Source organism: Chelonoidis abingdonii, chromosome 1, assembly GCF_003597395.2.
Source record: "Chelonoidis abingdonii isolate Lonesome George chromosome 1, CheloAbing_2.0, whole genome shotgun sequence".
Lineage (NCBI taxonomy): Eukaryota > Metazoa > Chordata > Testudines > Testudinidae > Chelonoidis > Chelonoidis abingdonii.
In genome coordinates, this window is record NC_133769.1 from 238,754,321 (window position 1) to 238,777,189 (window position 22,869).

The window sequence follows — 22,869 nt, forward strand, 5'->3', positions numbered from 1 at the left end:
TTGTCAGTGGTGAGCTGGGATAGAAGAGCAGTCTAAGCATTTATTATCTGCGTATACTCTGGGTGAAGTGTGTAGTCTGTCCAACATAGCTGTACTGAACTCTAGAGGCAGTAGTGAGATGTGTTTGCGAGATCTGTGGATTACTTTGAGGGATGTGACAGAGTAGTGTTTGTGATATGAGAAGATCTATGTTTTGCACCTTCTTGTTTCTGAGAAAAGAGAAGAAGTGCATGTATACTTTCAGGGTGCAGTAAATCACATTTCCATACAGAATTAGGTAGATTATGTCACTAGCAGGGCATAAGGCTTTTATTACAAAAGATATTGTCAGCCGTGAGAGGAATATGAGAGGATTATAATAGTGAAAATGTAATTTGAAGTGGCATCTTGTGAATAAGTATAAAGGAATTGTAAAAGGCATCGTAAATTGTACACATGTGGATTCTTCCTAGGGTGTTGGCTAAGTATGAGAGGGTACCCCAGAATCTGGAACCGCCTATATATAACAGTGCCAGTAGTATGAGGATGTGTTATGTGCATATTGAGGTAATATGCTCAAAGAGGATGGAGGGAAAGTGGTGTGGGCAACCTTTAATTTTTCCTTTTTGTCCTTTAATAGTGATAGATGGAATCATGTGGATGAGTGAAGGGCTTCAAAGGAGGTGAAGAACTCCTGTGGAGTTGGCAGAGTAAAGTTTTGTGTGTTAATGGGGTATATTAGGACACTGCTGAAAGAGGGCAGAGTTAAGTTTGCCTGGGAAACTTTCACTGCATTTCCCGGTTTTCAGAAATCTGTGTTTTGCTCAACTCGGCATTATGCTAGGGGATAACATGCCATCAAGCAACTTTAACTCTGTGTTCACATAGGCTTTTGCTATTGAATTTGGCCCTGTGTTTCTGTAAATTTTGCTAAAAAGAATTCCTTAAACATATATATGTCCCTTTACTTTCTTCTTAAATATTTGTTTCATGATTTTCTCTTATTCACTGGAACCCACTTAAAAAAAAGAGAACATATAGTTTACCAGTGTTGAAGGTAGATCAGGATAGTAAAGGGACTTCACTATGTTTGGTCACTGCCGTCATGGGTGTTGGTGTCAGAGTAGCATTGTATCATCTCATGGTAACAGGGCAGAATAAGAGGAAGAGAAGGACATATCTAAAGGAAATTCTTGTGTTCAAACAGGCCTGTATACCACCAAAAAAAATGTGCATGTATATGTCGAGCTCAGAGAGACCACATCTCTGGTGCTTTCCAACATTTTTTTCTAAATGCATCATGTAGACTTGGTCATGATTGTGAATGTATGCTGATCTAAAAAAAAATAGGAATGAGGATTCTTGGGGTAGCTGGGGAAGGGGTTCTTCCCCAAAACCTCTTAAAATATTGGATGCAATATTTTAGGCAATGTTTGGAAAAAAATTATTCAAAATCTATAGGGAGTGGATGGGCCAACCAGTGGCATGTGTTGGGGGATTCCTTCTTTCCCTGTCTTCCTGAGCATCTGTTAGAGTCAATTGGAGCTGCTGGATGTTCAGCACTTAAAAATCCAGCTACTTGTTTAGATCTCGAAGTATGTATTTAAGTTCTAGTTTTCAAAATCTTGCTAAATCTTTCAGTATTCAAAATTGGTGGGCTATTTTTGTTGAAGAAGAAAGCAGAGAACTTCAGCTGTCTGAAACTGAATCTGAGCATGAAAGAGATGGTGCATATGGGCAAAGGAAAATATTTTGATGAGTTTGCTGCCAGTCTACAGTCTTCTTTGGCTGAAGGTTCATATCTGCAGTTGGTCAATTCAGTCTATAGTCCAGGAATACTCTTGGATTCCTCAGTGACTCTGAGCTCTCAGATAGCAACAGCCACAGGTAATACTTTCTGTCACTTCTGGTTGGCTAGGAGTCTCCATTATTCTGGTGGGCAAACAGCTGGCCTCAGTTATTGATGCCTTCCTCATCTCTCAGCTAGACTACAGCAATGCAGTATAGCTGGGTGTGAAGCCTTCAGCACTTAGGAAACCCCAACTAGTACAAAACGGTACAGGGCATCTTCTCAGCCTACAGTGAGCATATCAGATGTGTCAGCAACTCTCTTCACTGGATTCTCATAGAATTTTATGTCAAGTTCAGGGTTTCAGTCCTTCTCCTCAAAGCACTCCATGGTCTTGGCCTGGGATATCAAAAAAAATTGTGGTCAATAGTTCCATTCCTATGACACAATGTAACTCTTGACAGTAAGAGTGAAGCTTGTCTGTGCAGGAAGTAGAACTTTCTTGGGTGACAATTGCATTCTGGGACTGTGGAATGAAGACTAAAGGAACATCACAGACTTCACCACTTTCTGCTGCAAGTGCAAGGCACATTTCTTTTATTTTGCATTCTCTAATATAAACACATAGCAACAAGTATCTTTAAAAAAAACAAAACAAAAAACCCTACCCAAACAAGACACTCCATTGCACTTGTTTCTCCCCCTGAAGAGCGAATGAGAGACCTGAATGTGACAATTGTGTAGTCACATTGCTTAGTGCACTGCTGGAGGGAACTCAGATACTATGGTGATGAGTGCACTATAAAAACCTACGTAGAATAGAGTAGAATAGTTATGTCCTTTGTTCTGGAGAGAGGACAGGTGAACAGCAATCTGTAGTGAATGCATGTTCTCTATTACAGTACCCGATGCTGAAAAGTGTAGAGTCCGTTCTCTAGGTGTGTGCTGCATTGCAGTGTATTGCTCTAAGCTAGAAAACTACAAACTGTTGCCTTGGGAACTGCTCTGCTCTTGTCATTTTTGACTAGTTATATGCTTGATGTGTCCATAACAGTTGCCCCTGATGATTGTAACCACTGTTAGCAGTGAAAAGGGTTGTAATGGTAAAACATCAATAATTACAAAGAATTGCTTAGTGGAATACAAAGGTATAATTTTTTGGCTGCTTTCTTAAATTGAATTGTGTGTGCACATATGAATGTAATCTTTGTGTATCACTTTTACAAGAGCCAAAATCCAGTTGGTTATTAAGTCTAAACTAATGTAAGTCCAAATAGTAACTTATCACTGTCATTCTGCGATAGCCCAGCACACAAAAATAAAAGAAAAAGTATTCATTTAGGTGAATGGTGTATATATATGTGAATTTTTAGGCTATTATTAAAGTGCAGTTCCTGTCCTACTCAGAAAAAAAATGATGTAGTAGAAAGAATAACAGTGTGCCAAAGAATCTGCTAAATGCCTGTCTTTCACCAGTTGTAGCTTCGCTTTTCAGTATATAACCATGAATAACGCAGTTTGTTTACAATCTACATATACTTAGATTTAAATCTGTATTAAGAAATTGTGAATTTGTGGCAGCATGAAAGAATAAAGTAAATCTAAAATTAGTTCTGATTCTTCTAAACCAAACATCATTAAATCAATGACAGAATAATTGATTTGTACCATGTGCACTCTCTGAGATTGCCATTAGTAACTTAACTAAAATAACAATCCTGAATTCTTAATCACATTTTGACATGCAGTACGTAGCAGATATTGAGATGAATATGTTTTTAAATGGTTATTTTGAAATAGATGCAACTAACATGTTGAATAATGATTACTGTATTAACCGGTAAAGATTAAATGACACATAAAAGGAAATATTAATATTTTCACATTCATTTTACTGACACCTTCTTTTATCTTTTCTCCTCTCTAGGTCCTCCTAGCCAGTAGTTTTGTGCCAGTGTATGCAGGAATTAAAGCAGTGGAATATAAAGGAGAGGTAATATTGTGATGTTTGAAGACTTGTGTATTTAATTACAAAAGCACTCTTCATTTGTGACATCAAAATCTCAGATGAATTTGGGGGCTGGGGGGAAGGGAGAATCACAAGTCCATTGTTTTGTTGCACACTGATCGTTATTTAAAACTATAGATGAAAAGACTATTAAAGGAAGTCATTGCAATCCATTCTTATACAAACATAGCGAACACCAGAGACACTATACATTTGGAAATGGTAGTGACCTGAAAGCAGCATTCTTAAAATGTTCATATAATATCCAGTTGTTTATCTAGTCTGATGGGCTGCTAATGATTACAGTAATGTTTGTAGCACAAAAATCTCTAGGTAATTTTTTCCTTCTAAAAATTATAGTTGGACTCAGCTGAGATGTACCAAAATGTTAATGTTACATTAAGTGTTTTTCCTCCCATCAGATCTTTTCCAGAATAAGTTCAAATAAATCATTTTGCGCATCACTGAAATGCATTCATCTTTGGCAATGTAGTATTTGGCTGCCAAGAGAAAGCTTGAGTTCATTTCCTAGTTGTTGGAATGATGTATGTAGTAGTGCCTTGTACAATTCAACTCCACTGACATCATATCTGGCACATAAGAGCACCACCCTAGCCAATAACCTGAGCCAGAGGAGACAGACCATGATGAAAGGTCCCCCAGAAATTCAGTAGCAACCTCACTCTTTGCCAGATGGAGTCATTTGGATGTTGATTTTGTTTTCACAATTCAGGGTACAAACGCTGGATGTCAAAAGCACTCTATTACTTGAATGGGACAAAATCTCTGTAAATCTAAGGCTATCTCTGTACTGCACATCAGTTGTGGCAGCATATAGGGTATATGTAGCTACATACCACAGTGAAAAACAGGCTTTGTCCACATTGTAGTGTGTAGCTACACATATCAGTGAAAGGCTCTGTGAAGAGGAACGCAGTGGGGAAAGACTCCTGCAATGGGGAGCTGGCAGAGCCTTTCCCCACTGCTGGAGTCTTTCTCTGCTGCCAAAGAAGGCACCAGCAGTGGGGAGACAGCAGGTTGCTAAATTGCTAAAAAGAGTAGTGTAGATGGGGAGGCACTGCTTGGGCAACTATAGAACTATGTAGGTTATATACCTGGGTACATATGCACAGGCTTCAGGTGTGTCTTTTCTTGACTAATCAGTCCCTTACTGTCTACACTGCTATTTGTACCCCTGCTAGGTGGCTAGCTTTGTATATTCTCTACACTAAAAAGTTTGCAGTGTGGATGTACTTAGTTTTTTTGGTGTTTGGCAAGAAATTGAAAGGATAGGCCACCTGTTGTGGCTCAGGTAACATTGTCCAAGAGGACTTAGATTCCATTCCAGTAAAGGAATATAGTGCCTATAGTGCCAGTCACTGAAATGTACACAGCTATTGCTTCATGGTCAATTCAGACTTTTATGTAGCTCTGTTCTCTCAATTCAGAAGCTAAATATGTGGACAATTTAGGGGAAATAGTACTTCATTTGTCTAGGAGTACTCAGTCTTCTTCCTGAAACTTGTTGCTGATCCCCTAAAGTGGAGAACAACAGAAGATTATTGCATTTGATGTGGAAGAGAATTTATAGGCAATTAGAGAGTGTGGGGTCTTTCACCGTCTGTTACAGAATGCTTAAAGAGTGGATGAGACATGCAAAAATTTTACTGCTTGGTGATGGTTCTGTGGCTCATGAAGCAAAGCATGTAACTTTTAAAAGATGGGTCTGCAGATGCAGTATATTTAGAGAATTTCATTTACTGATATATGTAGATTCCATTAAGCCCAGCCCTCATGCTTTACATCCTCAATTTGAGTTTCTGGGTTCGTTTTTATTGCGCACTATTTCAGAATTTTCCCTATCTTTGCACTTTGAGCCACTTATAATAATTCAGAAGTTTTTGCATTTTCAATCAGTGTTCATAGCTCTAAAGATACTGTGTAATGGCATGGAAATTACCTGGAACAGTGACTGCAGTGCTTAAGCCTATGGAACAAATAATTTGTAATTCAGTCCCTTTTAGAAGTTATGGGTATGGTCTCACAAATGTCGACGTTTTGAGGAGGGGCATTTTTCAGTATAAACAGACTTAGAAAAAAAAAGTTGAAAGTTTGAGTTTTGAAATTACAAAGTCGGAGGATGTTAAACTGTTAGAAAAATGGGAATTTAAAGAAAGTAGGATGTGAGATTTTTTATTAAAAATACAGTACTGTAAGTAATACATTATTGGTGACGACTCAATTGTTCTGGTGGACCAGGCAAAAAGAAGACTGTCATAAAGTCACAGTATGTAGGTGTGTGAGAGAGGGAGCAGTCTTCTGGAATTGTCAGATTTGGAGTTGGCTACAGACGGAAAGCCAGATTACAGAATCACATGGCTGGTCGCAGATAGTGAGCTGGGCCAAGGGCTAAAGGCCCTTGTAGGGCTGAAAAATAGGCTGGCCTACAGCTGAGACCAGTCCACTACGGAGGTAGCTTTGCAGCCAAGTGGTGGAATATGGAGAGCCCCAGAAGAGCTGCTGAACCAGAAGATGTTATAGACAGAGGTAATGCTTGTTATGTGTTGGTCACCTCATTGATTATTGCCAGGGTCTTGCACTGCCCTCCTAACTGAAGAACTAGTTTCACTTCATGTGACAAAGGCCATGAACCATATCCAGGGCAGAGTAGAGGTAATAGGCTCTTTTGGAAACCTGTCACAACCGCATTTCCTGTGACTGAATCCCAGAGGTATCTTCGTCATCTGCCATTAAGTTTACAGAAATGTGCACTGTTTTGCACTTGATAGTGAGCACTTATTAATTGTGCACATGCCATCAGCTCATTCCTCCAATGAGGACTTAATATCACTTGTGTTGTTTATAGAAATTCAATTTACAATTAGTAAAATAACAAAGTTATAAAGTTTTGAAAATTGTTTCAGCCAAGTACAAAATTTGTTGTTTTTTGGGAGGTCAAAGGCTTACTCAGATGTCCCTTTAAGCATATAACAAATTCAGTCTAGGTTAGCAAATGCATGAATTTTGGTGTAGATTTGGTGAGGCATACTCTAGCTGCCAAAACAGGGAAGATAATCGTCTGACCCATGTTAATATATAAATATAATAATAGTTTAGACATGAATAATTTATTGAAATTGATTGATAGGTTTTGTTTCCCCAAAAAGCATAACCAGTCAAGATAATGCTAGTTAATGGCAGAAAATTATAAAATGTCCTTGTTTCCACAGCAGGTGCACGGAATAGCAACTATTAACTTCATGGTAACTCATAATACTGTTAATATAATGAAACAAATTGCTATAATTAAATTGGGAAACATAATATGTTACTATTACCATTACCATCATGTGGCATAGTTTTTTAATCTTTTTTGAAGACCTGATACTCATCTCCTGTCAGCATTCTGTCATTGATTTTCATAGCCAGAATGTGTGTGCTTCCGTCCCTTGAGCTATGTTATCAAAATTGTCTTAGCATTGGGCAAGCAAAGAATAAATGGAGTACTACATCTGTTTTTTTAAAGATTGTTATAATATGTCAATTGGCTAATATAGTGTTTTTTGATCTAGGGGTTTATCTTTAAATTGATTATTTCAGTTACTAATTTAATAGTTCAGACAGGACTTCTGATGTATACAATCTAATTAGTGTTCAGTTATTTGTTTGAAAATCCTGAAACTACTTCCGAATTTGTATCAGTGTGTACAAACTTGATACTGGTTAGCTTTACTTCTGGGAGCATTCTGCAGCAAAAAAAAAAATAAATAAATAAAATTCTGTGCACAGTATTTTGAAATTCTGCAAAATTCTTAATTTTGTTTGTCAAAATAATGCTAGTAATCATGCCAGTTTCAATTATTTTGGCAATTTATTTCAAAATACCTGTCAGCAAGTATGTCTGTAACAATACACACACAAAAAAAATTCCCTCCGGAATAGAGAGTTAAAAAAACCCTTATGACAACCTAGTTCCTGTTTCTCTGTTCCCCCCAGAGCCAAGCTGGGGGGCCAGGCACCCACAGCTCTCCCCCTCAAAGCCCAGCTGTAGGGTGCCCCCTAGCCAGTACACCCAAACCCGCTTCCTCCCCCAGACCCCAGCTGTGCCCCCCCGACCAGATACCTGCAGCCCCTTCTGCCCTTGATCCCTAGGGATCCAGAGGGAGATACAGCCTGATGCTTGGTCCCAGACTTCCACGGAGTTTCCTGTGTGCTGCCCTCTCCTTCTTTCAGGGCATGCTGTGTACTGCAGCTGCCATGAACTCTCTAGCTCCCTCCTCCTCCTCCTGGCAGTGCCTTCTATGTGTGAGCTGGGTTCTGCCAGGTCCAGCAGCCCCTACTGGTGGCTAGCAACATTGTAGCTCATTTCTGTGGCAGAAAGGAAATTCTACACACAATATTAATTTCTGCAACGTTCTGCATTGCGCAGTGGCTCAGAATTTCTCCAGAAGTATTTGATTGTGAGTTATAATGTGTTTATTCGAGCACTATGACAGTAATAGCTTCATTACACACTTTAGTGGTGTTTGATCTACATACTTTCTGTGATAGGTACCAATGAACTGCTCCTCTGGAAGTAATGAGAAGTTTCATGAATGGGGTAGACAAGTTCTCTTAAGTTGGCTTTTTATCTATAACTAGAGTTTGACTGACCACTTCTGCAGTTTTTGTGCAGTGTGTTGTTCATAGCCCTCATAAATAAAATGTGCAAGCAGTACCTTCTGTTGTAGTTACTTGGATTGTTAATTAGCTGAACAAACAGGTCTTTTAAAAATAAATAGTTTAAATAAAAGAAGTGTTATATAAAAGCACTCATGTATGGTTAGGTAGAAATTTCACCTTGAACAATGGAAATTGGGATTTCAGTTGTCTCTGAACTTTCTGCAAAAAGTTCATTTGCATCCATATTTTCACTGGACTACACATTTTTGTTTTGTTTAGAATAATTGTTCTATAATACTGTTATAAACAGATAGTTAAGGGTTGATGCCTCTTTTACCTGTAAAGGGTTAAAAAGTTCACCTAGCCTAGCTGACACCTGACCAGAGGAACCAATGGGGGAACAAGATGTTTCAAAAGCAAGGAGGGAAGTTTCCTTTGTTTAGAGTCAGTTTCAGTTTTGGCCGGAGTGGAAAAGATCCAGGAATCAGCCTCTTATCAGAGTAGTGAGTATTAAGGAAGGAAATAAGTATTTTTATGTTTATTTTCTTTTTGTAATTTGTCCTGGCATTAGTGTGTACTAAGGTTTTTGCCATGGGGAACATCCTGTGTTTTGAATCTGTTGTCTGTGAGATCAGCTTGTATGCTATTTCCTAAAGGTTTTTTTTCTTTTACCTTTCTTTTCTTTAATTAAAAACCTTCTTTTTAAGAACCTGATTGATTTCTACTTGTTTTTAGATCCAAGGGGATTGGATCTGGACTCACCAGGGATTGGTGGGGGAAAAAGGGAGGGGGAATGAGTAATTCTTCCTTTTTTTTAAGATCCAAGGGGTTTGGATCGGTGTTCACCAGGGAATTGGTGGAGGAGTCTCTCAAGGCTACCCAGGGAGGGGAAGGTTTTTGGGGGGAAGACAGAGTTTTCCAGATTACTCAAATATTTGGATTGGTGGCAGGATATTGATCTAAACTGGTAATTAAGCTTAGGGTTCACATGCAGGTCCCCACATCTGTACTCTAAGGTTCAGAGTAGGGGTGGAACCTATGACAAATACCCTGTTAGATCTTAGAGTTGTTGTATAGATATATGCATGCACATTTACATAAAACATTTCTATTGTTTATATGTATATACACACACACACGTTACATCAACATGCAAAATTTTAAATTATTAGTATTCTAAATCCTGTATAATCTCTGAGGAATCATGCTTTTGAGGTTTTTATTTTACTGATATTAGTATGTTCTTATTAATCTGTTAACTAAAAAACAAACCAACCAAAATTAGCACCGAGTCAAGATTTAAGACAAGACCAGAGCACCAAGTATATATGAAACATTCACTAATAAAGTAATACGTGTATATAATGTCATCCAGTGAACAATGAATTCTTTGTGTTGTCCAGACTTTAGCATTTTGGTTTATTTGGTATTAAGGAAAACGTGATGTTTCTTTTATAGTGTTTTCAGAACGATAGTATATATTCAACATGTTTTTTAACTTTTTTTTGTTTATGTGATCTAAGGGGATCAGTGACAAAGATTCAGCACTAGAGCTGGGCAAATACTTGATTTTGCTGTTTGTTAGCAGTTTTGAAAAATTGAAAAAAAAATATTCGATCGGGTCGAACTGAATTGAAAACTTGCCAAAAAAATTGGTAAGTAAAAAATAATCTGTTTTGAATCTCCCACATCATAGATGAATTCCCTAACCACAGACTACAGAGATATTCTGTCTCTCCTTTTGACCAGTCACTATTCATTGGACCAGAGAAAGTGAGTAAGAATATCGCTGTAGCTTGGTTCGGACACTGATCTACGATGTGGGATGCCTAAATTCAGGTCCCCACTCCAGTGACTACTTCATTGTTTATACATAATAGGAAAGACTATTTGTTATCTGCCCCAGTGTATCCCATAAATTTAAACTTGCATTTTCCATATCCCAGTGGGCTGGCAGTTATAAGGGAAAGGCCGTCTCCTCCTCTGTCTAGAAAAATATATTTAGGGAGAAAACTATTCAGTGAATTCATGTCAAATTCATGAATAGTTTCAGGTTGACCGAAACTTCATTTTCAACTAATAAAATATTCACTATGAAAAATTTGACCCAGCTCTAGTCAGCACATAACAAATTCTGACTTTTTTCCCCCCCAGTAGAAATGGATTGATGGTGGCCTTACCAACGGCCTCCCTATTCTGCCTGAGGGAAGAACAGTCACTGTTTCTCCTTTCAGTGGTCGATTAGATATCTGTCCACAAGACAAAGGACATGTAGATCTCTATATTAAAGTTGCAAAGCAAGACTTAATGGTGAGTGACTTGTTTTTAACTAATTTTGGTGATAGCATAATTATTTTTATTTTTGCTAGCTGTTTTATGTGATTTTCAAGAGCAGCTAAGATACTTTGGTACCCAACTCCCATTGGCTTTTTATGGGAATTGAGTACCTAATCTTTTTCAAGTGTCTTAAAAAAAAAAAAAAAAGTGTTGGATTTTCAGTTTATAAAATGTTCTTGGTGGACACATGTACAGTTTTTAAGAAAAGGCTACAAACTCCATACTGTAGAGCAGTGTTAAAAAAAGAGAAAAAAAGGAGAAATAGAAGAAGATAAAGAAGTTATTCTATACTAATGCAATTCCTCCAGCAAAGGCCTGGGGAAAGATTAGGTAGCATGACCTATAACTTCCAAAGTGGAGTAATTATTTCAGAATAAAGAGATTTTTATTCCAGAATAGTGTCCACACAGGGAGCTATTCTGCAGTAACTGTGCCAGTAGGGTTGTCACCTCTGAGGTACAAAAATCCAAGACATCCAGAATGATCCTGATCCCACAAAACTGGACAGCTGGCAGTGTGTACTGAGTGCACACAAAGATTTTCCAGGACAGCTACCTCAAAAAAGCATGAAAAGGGAAAACCTGAACAGGGCAACCTTATATGCTGATTAATTTCCTTGTGTACACAAGGCGTAAGGGCCTTCTTCATAGTTTCATAGAGTTTAAGGCCAGAAGAGATTACTAGCTCATTTGGTCTGACCTCCTGTGTATCACAGGTCATTAAATTTCACCCAGTTACCCTTGTATAGAACCCAGTAATTTGGAACGACTAAAGCATAAATTGTCTTTGACTAAAGCATATCTTCTGGAAAGGTATCCAGGCTTGATCTGAAGACCTTAAGAGATGGAAAATCCACCATTTCCCTTGGTATTTAGTTCCAATGGTTAATCACCATCGCTGTTAAAAATGTGTGCCTAATTTCTAATTTAAATTTGTCTGACTTCAGCTTCCAACCATTGGTTCTTGTTGTGCCTTACTCCACTAGACTGCAGAGCCCTTTAGTACCCAGTATTTTCTCTCTACACTTATGCACTGTAATGATGTCACCTCTCAATCTTATTTTTGATGAATTAACCAGATTAAGCTTGTTTAGTCTCTCACTGTAAGGCATTTTCTCACACCCTCATAAATTTTGTGGCTCTTTTCTGCACGATCTCCAATATTTCAACATCCTTTTCAAAATGTGGACACAAGAATTGTATGCAGTATTCCAGTATCTCTTGCATCATTGCTGTATACAGAGGTAAAACCTGTTTATATACCCAAGGATCACATAAACCCTTTTTGCCACAGATGGCACTGGGAGCTCATGTAGAGTTGTTTGTTCTCTTTGACACCTATATCCTTTTCGTACTCACTGATTTCCAGGACACAGTTCTCAATTCTGTAGGTATAGCCTTGTTCCTGGTTCTTTGTTCCTAGATGTTATCACCTTGCATTTGGCTGTATTAAAATACATTTGGTTTGAATGGACCCACTTATCAAAAGATCCAGATTGTTCTATATAATTGCTGTTTTCCTCATTACTTACCACCTTGACAGTTTTAGTGTTACATGCAAATTTTATCAGCAGTGATTTTATATTTACCTCCAGCTCATCGATGAAATGTTGAATAGTGTCTGGTCTAGTACTTATCCCTGCAGAACTTCACTAGAAGTATCCCCTTCAACATGAATTCCCCATTGACAACTATTTTATGAGATTTATGTCAGTCAGTCAGTTCTTAATCCATTCAATGTGTTCTTTAATGATAGTTTGTGGTGCTAATTTTTAATCAGAATGTGGGACAGTATTGAGTCAAACACATTACAAGTTGAAATATATTGGGTCTATGCCAGGGATCGGCAACTTTTGGCATGTAATTTGCCAAGGTAAGCCCCCTGGCAGGCCGGGCCTGTTTGTTTACCTGCTGCGTCTGCAGGTTCAGACGATTGCAGTTCCCACTGGCCGCAGTTCGCCGCTCCAGGCCAATGGGGGCTGCGGGAAAACGCACCCAGCAAATCCCTCGGCTCGTGCTGCTTCCTGCAGCCCCCGTTGGTCTGGGACGGCAAACCGCGGTCAGTAAGAGCCGCGAGCGGCCAAACCTGCGTACATGGCAGGTAAACAAACCAGCCCGGCCCGCCAGGGGGCTTACCCTAGCAGGACGCGTGCCAAAGGTTGCCAATCCCTGGTCTATGCAATTAACTTCATCAACCAAACTTGTAAGCTCCTCGAAGAATGAAATCAGTTTTTTTTTGATAATACATACTTTCTGTAAAACCATGTAGACTGGCATTTTTTATATTCCTATCCTTTAATGCTTTATCAATTGAATATCATATCTGATTTTCCATTATTTTGGCTGGGATTTATGTCAGGTTAACTAGCTGTAGTTACCTGTCCACTTACCCTTTTTGAGTATTGGCACAACATTAGCACTCTTCCAGTTTTGTGGAATTTTCCTACTGTTCCAAGACTTATTAAAAATTGACATCAGCGGGCCAGAGATCTCCCTAGTCAACTCTTCAGGACACATGGGTGGAAGTTATCTAGGTCTGCTGATTGAAAAATATTGTTTCCTTGTAGATGATGATTGACTAACTTCCTTTGTTACTAATGGGCTGGAAGGTACATCATCTGCATCTGAAATGAATACTTCATCCCTGTTTTTTTTCCAAAATATAGGGCAGAAATATTTATGGAACTTTTCTACATCATTATTAACAATTTTACCATCTCCATCTGTTAATAAGGGATTATGGGGGTAGTATACCATTTGAGAGATTTCTTTTGTTCCTAATATACTGCAAGCCAAACCAGTAAAGGATTTGTCATCGATTGCCCGTAATGCTTGCGCCTGAAATGCTCTGCTGCTGTTACTTAGCCTGGATACCGACAGCCTGCAGACAAGCCCTGCACTGAGTGTCTGTGATAAGCATCTCTGAACCAGCAACTCTGATTTCAGCAACCTGCTTGTTAAACCCTAGCCACAGTCCAGTATACTCCAGCTCTGGTTACATCTTGCAAGATGACCCAGATACTCCTCTCCAGTCTCAGTTTTTCCCAAAAGTATGTGCTCTGCAATGTCTAGTTCTTCCCTGGACCATTCAGTGGAATAATAAGGTTTGTTTGTTCCTCTAAAGAGGCAAAATGCACAGCTTTATGACTTTAACAGGAGCTAGCAATCATTTTGTTTCAAACACAGCACCAGGTTGGTATAGATTGAAAGTAAAACAAGTTTATTAACAACAGTATATAGAATTTTAAGTGAGTTCAAGTACAAAAGATAGTGTTAGAAATGGTTCCAACTAAATAAAAGTGAAAAATGCTTTCTAGTGCGTAACCTACAGCCTTTGTTTAAGTAGTTTCCTTATCAACCTTCCAGCAAGATGGCTGACCACCCCTCTGGTCAAGATGTCCAAGTTTATAGTGCTTGTTTCCTTTGTCATCTTAGGAGGTCTTTGCATCTCTCTTTTATAATCTAGTGAACTTCAGATATTGACTCTTTTGAAGGTTTCCTCCCCACACCCAAAGTAAAGCTCATTTAGGCTGTGAGGAAGGAGACATGGTTTCTGCTAATGAAAAAGTTTCCATGGTTTCTTCCTCTACTGGCATTTGCTAAAATGCAAATGACATGTGATTGCTTATTGACTCTGACCTCTGGAGGCATCAGGTTGTCCTTTGTCTGGGAAAAACCTGTTTACTTGTATGGTAAACACCTTTTCTACATTTCCTTCATATTTGTATAGCCCCTTGGGCATTTACCGTAAATACACCACTCAAAAATATTATCAGTGTGTTGTTAGTTTTCCAATGACATGACACCTATCAGATACTTTATTATTAATGGATTGGGGCACCTTGAGTGGATGCTGGTAGGGTCACATATACTTATGCTCCTTATTGTCCTTAGCCTTTCCATCCTTCTTTTCCCCTTGAGGTCTTTAGCTTCCCTTATCAATTATCTATTACTGTTTATTTCCCTTTTTTCCATTTGTTTTATATTTGGGTTTTTTATTTCTAATTGCTCCCTTCACTTTCCTAATGAACCAGGACGGGCTTTCAGACAAATCTGTATTCTTTCTTGTTTATGAAATTATTACTTTTTTGACATCTAATAAGATCATCTTTGAGAACTCACAATTTTCATTTAGATTTTTCTGTCTAAATTTTTTCTCCCAATCCATTTTGTTTATAATATTCCTCATCTTTGGGAAATTAACCCTTTTGAAGCACCAGATGTGTCTGGGATTGTCCTCTGTTTGCCCTTTATTGAATGTAGTCATGTCACGGTCATTGATCCCTAGTCAAATACCAACTTCTAGTCCACTGATTGTTTTTCCATCATAATGAGGTCCAAAATAGATTTAACTCCTTTTGGATGCAATACTTTTGTGTTAGGAAATTGTCTATAATTTTTAGACACTGTGATAATTTTTTTCTATTGGTTGCTTGATTCTTCCAGTGTACATTGCTGATATTAAATTCCCCCCTCACAACACAGTTTTTCCTTCCTCATATTAAAGACAGGTGCTTAAGGAAGTAACTAATCCTGCTCTCTGGTTTGATTCAATGGTCTGTAACAGACTCCCATGAATACACTCTCCTGGGCTTTATTAGTTAGCGCATTGATTCATATGTATTCAAGATCCTATGCTTCTGAGTTACAAATAACTCTAAAACAAGTAATGGTATCTTTAATATCACACCCCAATTCTTTCACCCATTCTGTGCTTCCTAAACCAGGGATTTTAACATTCCAGTCATGCAAATCATCCCACTGTTTCAGTAGTGCCAATTATATCAAATTTATTCTCACCAATGTAAACTTCCAATTGCTCTTGCTTGTTGTCCAGACTCCTACTACAGAACAGCTGAAAAATGTTGTCTTCATATTCTATGTCACATCGGTTCAGTTTGTTTATGATGCTCTGGATTTGAGATTCTACTGCTTTTGCCTCCTCCTCCTCCTGTGTTGCCCTCCTAGCTGGTCCAGTTAGTTTCCAATTGGGAAGATTAGCTCCCTGCTTGTGAGATGTAGGCTGTCTTGTTCCTATAGTCCTCTCTCCCAGAGCAGTGTGGCTCAGTGTTCCACAAATCCAAGCCAGGCATTTAGTCAACAATTCACTTGCAGTTTTTTCTGCCTTTTTACTTGTGAAGAGAATGAGAAACTTGAGTCATATGCAGTATGACAATTTTTTTCCTATGCAGATGACCAGCACAAGGACTTTGCACCACCAAAGTCCTAATTAAGCACTTAAAATAGGTCTTAATTGGGAGTTCAGTGGTGTGCTAGTCTTCTGTACAAGAGTGAAATCACCCTGAGATACAATAAACCAATGGAAAGATTCAGGGACATGGATGAAGTGATGAGAGAGATTACTTTGGCAGTGGCATTTTGAACTAATGGAGGGAGGGAGTGCTGAGGACAGACAGGAAAAGGTTGCATTATTCAAGGTAAGATGATTAGAATATGGACAAGGATTTCAGCAGTAGGAATGGTTTGGAAAGATTATTTTGTAGGTGGAATTAACATGTATATGCTATCGGCCACACATTACTTGGCTACTACTTGCACCATGTATCCTTATAGAAAATAAGTTGATATCGGCCAACTGAGTCATCTAGTTGAGTCTTGGTTGTATAAGCAAAGTTTGGTGCCTCGTCCATACATGATGAAGAGTTTATTTGGAGGGCCCTCTGTTTTCAGCATCTGTGGAATTTGCCACAGAAGTTACTTCCTGCCCCACAGTTGTGCTCCAGAATCTCAGGTGTCACTTAAAACAGTCCTCAGTTACAGAGACAACCTTGAAAGTGTTAATCAAGTAAACAGATGTAGTGATGGGTGTCTGAATCTGCAGTCAACCTGAAACAATAGTTCTGAGAATTTTGAACTGCTCTATTCAACTCAGACAAGGCTCCAGACACTTGGTGATTCCATAGTTACAAAATTTGATTAATTATTTATTTCAAATAAAAGGTAATTATTATTCTATAATTATATTGCACCATTTGTGAAGTGTGTAAGAAATAAAATATATTAAATGATTTAATCATTTAAACTAATAAATGTCTAATATCTTATTCATTGTAATTTTATTTATTATTGGATTAAATTACCTACAAATAAAATAGTCTTAATGGAAGAATCTAAAATGTAAGGAGGGAGAGCAAATCTATAGCCAGACAGTCATTACACTATCAGGATGATCAACTGTTGTCTTGAATAGTCCTTAGATTTTGGAAACATCTATCTGTCTATCCTAAAGAGGGGTAAGAGAGATGAAGAGACAAAGAGAACAAGAAAATCAAATACAATAGTTGGTCCTGACAGTTGCCTAACTTAAAATACTTCTCTGTTGCAGTTGTCTGTGGCCAACCTGGTAAGACTTAATCAAGCTTTATTCCCACCAAGCCAGAAGAAGATGGAATTACTGTACCAAAATGGATTTGATGATGCTGTACATTTTCTACTAAAGGAAAACTGGTTTGAGTAGATTATGTGCATGGAAAATTAACAATGTCTGATAGCTGTCAAAACAAAGTACATGTGTCACACCGAACCCAAGATATTGCTGCCATGCTTTTTGTTTATTAAAATACAAATGCCAGAGGTATTTCATCTGTCAGGAAAGTATACAGGTACTTTGGCTGAAATTTGTCAGCATGTCAAAATGGAAAAGTGTACTTACATGGTAAAAGGATCTGCTGTTTCAAATAGGTGTAATAGTAAAATCTATTAAAATTAAGAGAAGATTGTCATTTAGGATGTACGGTACAGACTAGTGTATTATTTCATGAAATACTGAAAATGTGATTGCTGACAGCAATCACATCTGAGATACTCATTCAAGTTGTGTCCTGAAAATTTGCACTGTATCTAATTCTCTTAAGCTTTGAATAGTTGTGTACTTTCTCTGTTAATCTTATTTTTGTGCACAGTAGTTGACTGGTTGTAATGCTTCAAGCATGAACTCTAATTACAAAGAGATTGTGAGAAACAAAATAATTTAAGTGCATTTCTTTAATTATAATACATGTGCTTATTCACCATTAGAACTTTTAAATCTTTAAATCAGTCCCAGGACTTTTAAAATCCTGAAATACCCATCCATTTCAAAATTTAAGAATATTTTTTTCTGTAAAATCTGTGGGAAAGAAGATTGCACCAGATATAATTATTTATTTATGCAGTGGTTCTTTGTCTACTAAATTTTAATAAAGTAATTTATGTTTGGAACTTTGTCAGGTATTTATTTTGTTGTAAATATCTCAGTACTATGGTGTTATACTTCATTAATCCATTTTGGACAAAATGATCGATATTTATTTTTTAAAAGTTTGCATAAATGCATGGTTTTCCCCCTCACTGAGGGCATAACCTGCACCACTGAAGCTAACAGAAGTTTTTCCGTTTACTTAAATGGGAGCAGGATGAAGTCCCAAGGGCGTAAGAGGTCCCTAATAACTTTTTTAGTGAATATTTTATGGAAATTAAGAGGCAACATTTTTAAGACTTAATCTGAAATATTCTGCTGAGATCAGCAGATCTCAAATGTTAGTATTTAGAGATTCAAATCATACATTTCCAACTATAGTCTAGTCCAATATCTATCCATATCTTTAAAATATTATTTGACATGAGGCTATTTAAAAAAAACTAAACTGATTTCGGCAAGAATTCTTTGAAAAGCTCTGACAGTTGGTTTTTTCAGTAAAATCTATTCTGTTAGCGTTGGCAGAGACATAATGCCAGTTCCTGAGGGTCTCAACTCCCATTGGAGTTAATTAGAATTCAGGTAGCTCAATAACAGATTCAAATTCTGAAGACTTTTCTGTTGACTTCATTGGTTGAAGGATCAAGCCTTTACCCTTTATATTATGAAATGGTCACAAGTCTTTTTTATATTTATGTATGCATTTTCAGTAACATTCCTTGTTCTTTAAAAAATCTGGCTCGGATCACATGCAGTGATTAGTCTATTTGCACTATAAAGATTAAACTGTGTGTAAATTTTATATAATGTTCAAATGAACAATGGCAAGTATCCTGCGGTCTATGTAATGAAAAATATATAGAAGAGAATTTGAAAGCATCTACTACAGTTTTTAAACCAAGACTTAGCAAAGAAAATATTGCACAATCCCAGAATTTATGTTGAAACTTAGACTAATTGAGACTGGAGTCTGCAAATAATAAATTAATATCTGGAAGGTGTAAACATAATGTGATTCAGGTGCTTTGTGTTGCATCATTTATAGCACAAAAAAATTACTGTAACTAGAGATAAAATGCCATTTCCTTGAACACCAGCTTAAAAATAAATACAAATATAAATGTTGCTTACATGTTCTTTAAAGCAACAAATTTTTCCCTTCCTAGGTGTGGAAAGGTCCCATGGATATTATGTAATTGACTCATTTAGTTTGTGATCCACTATAACCCCCATATCTTTTTCTGCAATACTCCTTCCTAGGCAGTCATTTCCCATTTTGTATCTGTGCAGTTGATTATTCCTTCCTTATGTAATATAATCATATTTATTTCAGATCACTTCTCCAGTTTTCCAAAATCATTTTGAAATCTAATCCTGTCCTTCAACTTGCTTGCAATCCTCCCAGCTTGGTATCATCCTCAAATGTAATAAGTGTACTCTCTCTGCCATTATCCAAATCGTATGTGAAGATCTTGAATGGAACTCGATCCAGGACAGGTCCCTGTGAGATTCCGCTTGATACACCCTTACAGTTTGACTATGAACCATTGATAACTACTCTGAGTATGGTTTTCCAACTAGTGCTGCACCCACCTTAGAGTAGGTTCTTAGCTACATTTCCCTAGTTTGCTTATGAGAAGATCATTTAAGACGATATCAGAAGCCTTACTAAAAGTCGAGTTACAGACAACATTTCATGATGACTGTCATCCAAGGTGCCTTCCACCTTTTAAAGTGCACTTTTCCCATTCAAAAATATTTTTGGTGACCTTTATGTGCAGAGCGATAGTGCTGAAATGGGTGAAGCAGAACATTAGAAATGGCAGGTAAACAGCCATTGCTGAATCATTGAACGTTCCAGTTACAATTGCTTTTGATTCACTTTTTGTGTATAGCTAGTTGATTAGGCAGGAGTTTTTAGCACTTTTGACAACATTTCTTTGTTACAGTTTGACAACATTCTGCTGCTCAACCTAGCAGGAATGTAAATTTGTGCTCAGATACAGGAGCCAGGAGATTGAGTTCTAGAGACTGGTCCTAATAATTCACTGTATTTCACAACCTCTGTTTACTGAAGCCTCACACTGCTCCCTAGGATATAGGCTAGTATTCCCTTCCCTCCATTTTTAATAGATAAATATAACAGGTCATTGGTCCTGGGATGTGTACATATAAAAAAAAGTGCTATGTCTGAAGGCTTTGACTGACTGAATCAGGTGACCGTGGTTCATGTGACTGCTTGGAGGCAGCACTATAAGAGGAGGAGTCTGTTCACTCAGAGAAGGAGACAGGCTGGGGTTTGGAGCTTTTGTCCTCCATGCCCAGGCAGTGGAAAGTCTACTAGGAAATACATGCAGAAAGAATGGGAGAGGTTTTGGAAAAGGCCAAGAAGCGGATCCAGGGTTTCAGCAAAGAACTATAGAGTCTGTGAAACATTTGACACAGAGTTGAATTCTTTTGTTAAATAAAGAAAACTATGGAGAAAGACAGAAATTGCTGGGAGCTTTAATTGATACACTGGCCTGTAATTGATCCAACAATAAATTTATAAGAGAAGATGTTATGTGGCCAAAGTTACACAGAAAAATTATGATAGAACTCGAAATGGGACACAGATCTGAGATTATAGACCCTTATCTCAACCAATATGGCATTATTTAAAATAATAATAATTGCATTATATGTGTGCATTTAGTTCTTCTGCCAGTAAATCACTAACAAAACTTCTATTGACTTCAATGGGCCTAGGACTTCACCCAATGTGTTTAAAGAGCTGAACAGTGATGTCTTTATAATATTGTTTTTAAAATAGAAAACTGTCCTTATATCTCACCATTAATATTTAATTCAAAAATATGTATCATTTGAATATATCAAGAATTAAATTTGAAATAGATTATTTTGAGAGAGGCTTTTATATGTAACTGAAGGCTCTTAGAATGCGTTGTTTTTGCAGGGGGGACTCTTTTTTTCCCCCCCAGGTAACTCTGCTGAAGTTTCCTGGATTTCATTAAGAGAATGGTGAGCAATTTTCTTGAACTTTTAAATTTAAATATAGTTTGAAGATAGGATCTGGTCTTACTGAGCAGTAGTTTGTGTCACTTTTAAATCCAGATTTCTCATTACATGTCTGTTTATAATATGTTTCAAACATAGTTCCACAAGGACAAAAGCACTGACTCTTCCTTCTGTTTTTCTCTCATTTTGTTTTCTGTGTGTTAAGATGAGATCATACAAAACCAAAGTGAACTAACTGTAAACTATTAAACACAAGAAGTTGATTTAATGGCTTCCAGCCTATGGGATTAGAAAATAAAATGTTTAACCAATGGAAGGAAGAAATATAAAAGTAGGAAAGCTAGCACTCAGGGGAATACGTACAAGTCTTATTGTGGTATCTAATCTACAGACTCAGATAGTTTTAGGAGTTTTCCAGGCATAGACAGCTACAGGGAAGAATCCATACAAGAATGGAAGAGGGAAATGATTAATAGTTGGTTAGTTGTGGTGCTTAGATTGGGATGGGGGGCAATGAACAGAGATGGGAATAGAGAGGAAACAGAGAGAGGATTTGTGAAGGGCTTTGAAGATGAGGACAATCTAGATGTGACATGATCAAGTACTGGTCAAAGATTTTAGTGTGGGAATAGATTGATATTTTAGTTATAGCACAAGAAATCCTATACTGATCCTGTTGGTGAGGAGGCAGAGAAGGGAGTGAACAGTTGTATTTTCTTTGCTAGCCTTTGGGTCAGGAAGGATATGCAAGTTGCTGAGGGTAATAGAGAAGAGAGGATTTTGGATAGAAGTAGAGAAGTTCAGTTTAACCATATGGAGTGTGACAAAGTTCCTCCTCTGCCTTGGTGAGTCCTGCACTTTCTGGCAGATTTGCTCATCTCAGACGTTCATGGCAGCCTTCCGTTTGGGCCTTTTGCTAGAGGCTCACACCTGCCATTCACTCAGCTAACCTCAGCCCTGGCCAGCATGGGGAAAAACAGAGAACAATCACTGCAGTCTCTGTGTCCCACCTAGTGGGTCAGGTACAGGCTAAATCCCTTTCCAAGTAGACCTTCCCCTCTGGTGTGTCTCACAGACCAGGTCAACTTCTCCTGTGTCAGATAGGGAGATGGCGGGGGAACCCAGTCCCACCCTCTACACCAGGCTCCATCCCAGGGCCCTGTGGATAGAAACTGTATCAGCTACATGACAGCTACAACTCCCTGGGCTACTTCCTCATCACCCCAGCACCTTCTTTATCACCGCAAGACCTTCCTCCTGAAGCCTGAAAATGCTTGTACTCCTCAGTTCTCCAGCAGCACACCACCTCAGTCCTTGCATGCCCCCCACTAACTGATGGGAGGTCCTTTTTGAACCAGGTGTCCTGATTAGCTTGCCTGCTATAATTGATTCTAGTAAGTTCTTAATTGGCTCCTGGTGTTTTAATTAGCTTGCCTGTCTTAATTGGTTCTAGCAGGTTCCTGATTGTTCTAGGGCAGCCCCTGCCCTGGTCACTCAGAGAACAGAAACCTCTTCCTACAGTGGCTAGAGGGAGAGGGCTGCTGTTAGGCCCTGGGCTTTCGCTGTTGCTCCAGCTACTCCCTCATCTTGACCAGTCCCCCTTCCCGCCCACCACCACTTCTCTGCTACCTGATTGCTGGGTGGCTGGTGGACTCCCCAGTTGCTGCTGCTCCTGCTGGCCCGCTCCCCAGAGGAGGGGAGTGAAGGACCCCACCCCCAACCATTGCTGCTGCTGTGGGCACTACTACCTAAGAAGGGTCTCTCCTGCCTGGCCACTGGACTGCCCACAAGAGCTGCTGCTGCTGTTTTTGCTGCCTGGGAGCTGCTGGAGCCTTGAGGAGGAGGAAGAGGGCTGTTTGCTGCTGGGAGAGCACGCAGA

General features: G+C 38.4%; 1 protein-coding gene across 3 annotated transcripts in view; it reads left to right on the plus strand.

Moving 5' to 3' along the window:
- PNPLA4 (patatin like domain 4, phospholipase and triacylglycerol lipase) overlaps nt 1-17,995 on the plus strand; it is a 46,890-nt gene extending 28,895 nt beyond the window's left edge. For 2 of the 3 annotated variants that reach the window (XM_032790053.2, XM_032790054.2), the window contains 3 exons: nt 3,696-3,761; nt 10,596-10,748; nt 17,121-17,995. In XM_032790053.2, the coding sequence (XP_032645944.1) occupies nt 3,696-3,761; nt 10,596-10,748; nt 17,121-17,252 (351 nt within the window). In that variant the 3' untranslated portion in view covers nt 17,253-17,995. Of the gene's footprint in view, nt 1-3,695; nt 3,762-8,327; nt 9,148-10,595; nt 10,749-17,120 lie in introns of those variants that run through there. The other variant, XM_075060673.1, reaches the window with a different exon arrangement.
- The last annotated feature ends 4,874 nt before the right edge of the window (nt 17,996-22,869 follow it).